Genomic DNA, 6,000 nt, shown 5'->3' on the forward strand with positions numbered 1-6,000 from the left:
CTAACATTTTATTTATCTATCTATTTACCTCACTATCTACATATTTTCTACCTTTCTATCTATATGTTATCTATGAGTCTATTTATCTGTTTATCTGTCTGTCTATCTTTCTGAATATTTATCAACCTGTCTATCTACCTGTCTGTTTACCTGTCTATTTATCTAAAGCTGTGTATCTATATCTATCTGTTAATCTACCTATCTATCCAAATATGTGTCCATTTATCTGTTTGTCTGTCTATCTGTCTACCTGTCTATCTATTGTTGTCTATCTACATCTCTATCTATCTAACTAACTGTCTGTCTATCTACCTCTTTACCTACCTATCTGTCTTTCATACCTGTTGTTTCATAAGTGTTTTTTCATCCCCACCAAGAGTTGTGAACTGATTTAAAATATTTTCCATTTCTTCAACCCATAACACATGTTCCCTATGAAAAAATTTTAGTTGTTATTGTGAAAAATTCCAGAAAGAGAGAGAGGGGACAATAGTCTGTTTATTACACTAGTCGCCAAAGTTTTATAACAACGTTTTAACCTTAGTGAATTTTGATCAGTTTGTGAATTTTTATCAGTTTGTTTTTATGTTGAGCGTTGAAACGTTTCAATCACTAATTTTACGCCACAGAAGGGGTAATTTTGTGTATTAGCATTGGAGATGTAAATCAATTTAACAGCCGTTGTCTTATCCCTTTAGATCCCTAGTCAAATTATCACCTTAGAGAGGCTAGTAATGTGGTCCAATTTTCATCATTGCTTTCTAGTCTATTTCTAAATATAAAAACAAAATTAGTTTTCATGAAAACGTAGGCCTTTAAAAGGGCAAATTTTTTAACATTTAAACTAATAAAGGAGGGGATATTGGTTAAAAGCTTTTGGTACTCTTATTGAATTTCGATTGTTTGATTACCATGTATGAGAGTTCAAACTTTTCAACCAATAATTAATTTTACAAAATGGGTAATTTAGAATAGATTATCATCCTAGGAAGTATATAAATTCATCGTCCATTGACTTATCCCTTTCAATACTTTTGCTATGAAATGGTAATTGAAAAACAGGTATAGCAGTGACTCTTAGAGGATCTTTGGAACAAATATATAAAACATTATCATTTTGGTTTTTCAAAAACATACCTTAAAGTTTCAGATTTACCAAGAAGGTAATTCCATCTATGATTCATTTCTTCTAGGCGTCTAAACAAATATTATTAGTAGAGCAGCTACCCTGTAACTAGATATTACGAGTAGATTATACCATCCATGATTCATTTCTTCTAGGCGTCTAAACAATTATTATTAGTAGAGCAAATACTCTATAACTATACACATTCTTTAATGTCACGAGTCTTACAAAACAACTGAAAAGACAATTTTAATATCTTTAGTTTAACTCTAACTAATGTAAGCTGTGTGTTAAATATGATATATATTTCTTGTATGGTTTAAATGACATTATTCTGAGAATAAACATAAGCTGATAAATTATATGAACTCCTGATTTGTTGGCCCTAAGGGACCACAGGTCCAAGACAACCAAAAAATGGATTTAACCTATTTCTATGAAACCATATCATGCTTTTGTTAAGTTTTCAGAACCGGTTTATATCAAGCGGAAATAAATATGAGTAGATGTAAAACTGCTTACCTAATAAGCATAGTATTTTTAGGGAGGTTTTGTACGTCCGCTACCAAGGCCGCTTTTTCCCGCTCCAGAGCAAAGAAAACATGCTTCTGCGGCTCTATCTCCGCATTGATTTCCTAAAAAATTAACAAGGATGACAACATCAATAAAAACAAAGTCAGACGGACAAACGAACATTGGTTAACATGGCTGCACTTTTGATTACAAAAATAAGAATCCTATTCTTATTTATCTGATTTTTGTAAGAATGATTCTTAGGACAACAAAGTACAATCTTTAAGCGAAGCATCTGTAGTGCTAGATAATGTAAGTATGTCGGATCCTACGTGATTTTGCAATGAATTTATATTGACTTAGCATAGACTTTGTCAAACCGTTTGATATCAGAGCATTGTTTTTTATGGATGTTGTCATCCTTGTTCAATTTTATTTCAGTTTTTAATTTAAATATTAAATGTTACTTCAGAGGGGGTTTAAAAATGTTTTTTTTTTTATTTGAGCGATAACAATATCAAGAATGGCTTAAAAAGATTAATCTTCCGACATGGAAGAGTTCATCTTCCAAAGAAAAAAAATATGGGAGGTACACCCCTTTGCGTCACATTGTGCACACCAAAGAAAATGTTCTTAGTTTACTGATTACATTTTAATTTACAGATAAGGTTTATATAGATACACATCAAATTATCTATGGTAAGTAAATTTACTAATGAAAATTAAGCTCAACCCCCCCCCCCAAAAAAAAAAAATAATTTTAAAGCAAAACATTACACAGACAATTTAATATCCTGCTATGAATTTAACTATTCTTGTTGGCTGAAAATAAAATTATTGTTTTTACCTTTAAATGTTCTATTTGAAAATCTTGTTTTCCGTCTGCCTCCTAATAATAGTAATGAATACAGTAACAAGGACAAGAATGTTTGTGTTCACAGATAGAGAGAGAGGAGACAATGGGCTGTTTATTACACTAGTCCCTAAAGTTTTATGATAACGTTTTCTTATTTGTTGGCTTAACACATTTGGGGAGTTTAGTGAATTTTAATTGGTTGAGTGTTCAAACCTTTAAACCACTAATATTAATCTACAGAAGGGGTAATTTTTGTATCATCATTGGAGATGTAAATCAATTTATCGGCCATTGTCTTATCCCTTAAGACCCCTGTATTGTTTATTATTAGCACAGCAAAACTGACCACATTTTTTTTATTTTAATGAAGATAACACTAAAAGTTTTTGCAAAAATTATAAAGATTGTTAGACAAAAATTATGGATGGATATCCTGAAAAAATGAACTTGAATAAATTCAAAAAAAAATAAACAAAAAAATCACGAAACCTTGTAAGATTTATACGTGAAAATCTAGGAATCGATCTAGCACCTCAATCAATATGCAAATCTTAATGAAACTTTGTTGAGATATGTAAAGTGTTAACTTATCTAATCCCTAAAAATATCAGCCGTCTCTCTTTAATAGGAGTTAAGAAAATCATGAAATCTCAAAAATCTAGGAATCGAACTAGCACCCTAACCATTATGCAAAATTCAACAAAACAATTATAAGAGTATGCAGAATTTTAAGGTTTTCAATCCCTGAAAATTTCAGCCGTTTAGCTTGAATAGGAGTTGAGTAAATCATGAAAACTTAAAAATTGTAGGAATCGATCTAGCATCTCAATTAATTGACGAATCTTAATGAACTTGGTGAAAATATGAACAATGTGAATATATTTAATCCCTGATAATTTCTCCCTCCTATTTTTTATAGGAGCCGAGAAATCATGTTTCCCCCACTTCGTGATTGAAGGACAGACTGACAGACGGACAGACGGACAGACGGACGGACAGACCGACGGACAGGCGGACGGACGGACGGACGGACGGACGGACAGACGGACGGACAGCCGGACGGATTGACGGACGGACAGACGAACGGACAAATGGACTGACATTTCGAATTACAGAGTAGTTTCGCTACTAAAAATTTCTTGTGGAAAAGAAAAGGAAATTTTACCATTTCTAATGGAAGCACGTAATTTAAAAGAAAATGGATTAAGTATTTATGTACTGTTCGATGTTAACAATATATTTACAGCAACAAGGATACCTTTAAACCAGCTTATACTAACAACGAAATTGATTCGAAAAACTATCAAGTAACCTATACGTGATTTTCAGCTGGCGTTTGGGGGCAACACTTATTAGAATTAATGATCTTTATATCTGCCTTCCAAATATTATTTTAGATTTATTCCACTTGTTGGTTATACCTTATTCCTTTCCTAAAACGATTCAAAATTTAAAATTTAATACCAGGGGATCAGCAGTCGCCAATATTTAAATCATCAATTACAGCATAATTTTAAGTAATGGTGACTGCAAAGCATATTTAAAAAGTTTATCTTACCATTAATTTTGATTCCATCTTTGAGAGCCATTTCTCAAAGCTTACGATATTTTCCATTGAACTGAAAACAAAATATGTTTTTTTTTAAATCTCAAGTATTATGCAGCAAAGTCTATAACATAAAACAATGAATTATAGGCGGGATTAAATTACTTTTTGAAAATTATCAGTGGTGTGCACAGGATTTTTACAAGGGTGTATTAAATTGACTGCGGCAATTTCTATTTCATGAGGAGGTGTTTAAACCCCAATCGTCAGCCCATGTTTTTGGTTCTAACATTAGGATTATTGGTCAATAATTTTAAAAGCTGTCCTGAGGCAATCATCGTTTAAAATACGATAAAAAAAGATTATTACCTGCTATATGTTAAATTTTCCTCCCCAGAGTCCGTTCCTATGTCCATTTTTCCTTACATATGTACTGAAATTAATTCATGATAGTGAATTTTAAAGTTTCAGCAGATACAGTAAACAAATTACTTCATAAATGTAACATTTATTTCCAATAATTCATGTATGAAAATTCAATATTGTAGTAATAAAAATCAACGGTCTTGGTCAGACAAGCAATCCAACGTACGAACATGCCATAATTACAGAGTAGCTGTGCTCCTAAAAAAGTTTTTTATTCAAGGATGGAGGGGACATTGGGCTGTTTATTACAATAGTCCCCAAAGTCTTAAAATAACGTTTTCTTAGTCGTTGGCTTAAAAATCTTGGGTACTTTTATGAATTTTTAATTAATTGGCTCATTTCGTTGAGTATCCATGCGTTTCAACCACTTTTGTAATCTACAGAAGGGGTAATTTTGTGTATAATCATTTAGGATGTACATCAATTTATCGGCCATTGTCTTATCCCTTTAGATCCCTGATTTTTATAGGCTGCTTAACAAAATTTACTAGGGGTTAATAAGTCAAAAAGAAAATAAAGATTAATTTTAAACCCAACATATTGAATAAATAATATTGCTACTCTGTAATCAAATCAAATGTATCCATCTATATCTGGCTGTACAGTTTATATATTTCATTTTGTTTTTAGTAGCGAAGCTACTCTATATTAAGGGTCGGTCCTGCCGTCCGTCCGCCCTTTCATTAATTTAGGCATATTTAGAATTGTCCTATCGATTTCAAACTTTGCATGGTGATTCCTAAAACAGTTAGGTACGAATTAGAAAGCGTAGCAACTCTTTAATCATTAGAAAGTCCGTACGTCCATCTAACACTTGCTGATGTTTAACTTTATTTATTGTTCGTTTGTCCTTTCTTCTGATTTTATAGCTTCGCTTTTATGGATGTTGTCATCCTTGTTTTTTAATCATTAGACCCATATAGAAAAACTATTTTGCTACACACTTTGATTAATTTGGCTTTGGACTATCTTTCTGACACTACCTACCTCTAGTCTCTACGAATACAGATTCCCAAGATTCTAAGGGGGAAGCCGCTAGTATCCAATATTTCAAAAGCTTTTGATTATGAGAAATTTCCTTACTTCCCCATTCAAAATATAGCAAAAACTATCAAATTAGTTTCCATAAGACTTGGACAAGGAAAAATTGGTTATTATTAGATGCAAAGCGATTAAAACATTTTAAAAGAATATAAATAATATGGTCAATTTTACACTTTTTCTCCTATTTCTCCCACCCTCTCCCTAAATAAATGTACTTTATTAAATGTTTAAAAACAATAAATAAGGAAGTTACAGACCTTATCATATGACTAACTTTGACGGAAAGAAAAATGACGAACCTACCAATGTTATAAAGTAGATGCACTTCTAAAAAGCATATATTTGATCTTTAACACTTCTCTGAAAGCAAGAGGCTGGTTTCAAAGATTCAAATTTGTAGTAATATCACAGAATAACGAGGCTACTCTGGAATAACTAAGTCCCGACTCCAGACGTGCATCAGACTGATTCACTTGTTTATTGGCCTAT

At 31.9% G+C, this 6,000-nt stretch overlaps 1 protein-coding gene across 1 annotated transcript in view; it reads right to left on the reverse strand.

The window, feature by feature from the left end:
• LOC145335374 (dystrophin-like) overlaps window positions 1-4,476 on the reverse strand; it is a 31,579-nt gene extending 27,103 nt beyond the window's left edge. Inside the window, exons 1-7 of the mRNA XM_080181116.1 lie at window positions 4,411-4,476; window positions 4,054-4,114; window positions 2,487-2,528; window positions 1,649-1,761; window positions 1,138-1,197; window positions 719-772; window positions 342-432 (exon numbers count right to left, since the gene is read on the reverse strand). Of these exons, the coding sequence (XP_080037242.1) occupies window positions 342-432; window positions 719-772; window positions 1,138-1,197; window positions 1,649-1,761; window positions 2,487-2,528; window positions 4,054-4,114; window positions 4,411-4,457 (468 nt within the window). The 5' untranslated portion in view covers window positions 4,458-4,476. The remainder of the gene's footprint in view (window positions 1-341; window positions 433-718; window positions 773-1,137; window positions 1,198-1,648; window positions 1,762-2,486; window positions 2,529-4,053; window positions 4,115-4,410) is intronic.
• Window positions 4,477-6,000: the final 1,524 nt, after the last annotated feature.

This window comes from Acartia tonsa, chromosome 13 (assembly GCF_053477335.1).
Source record: "Acartia tonsa isolate MP-2025a chromosome 13, ASM5347733v1, whole genome shotgun sequence".
NCBI classification, from domain to species: Eukaryota; Metazoa; Arthropoda; class Copepoda; order Calanoida; family Acartiidae; genus Acartia; species Acartia tonsa.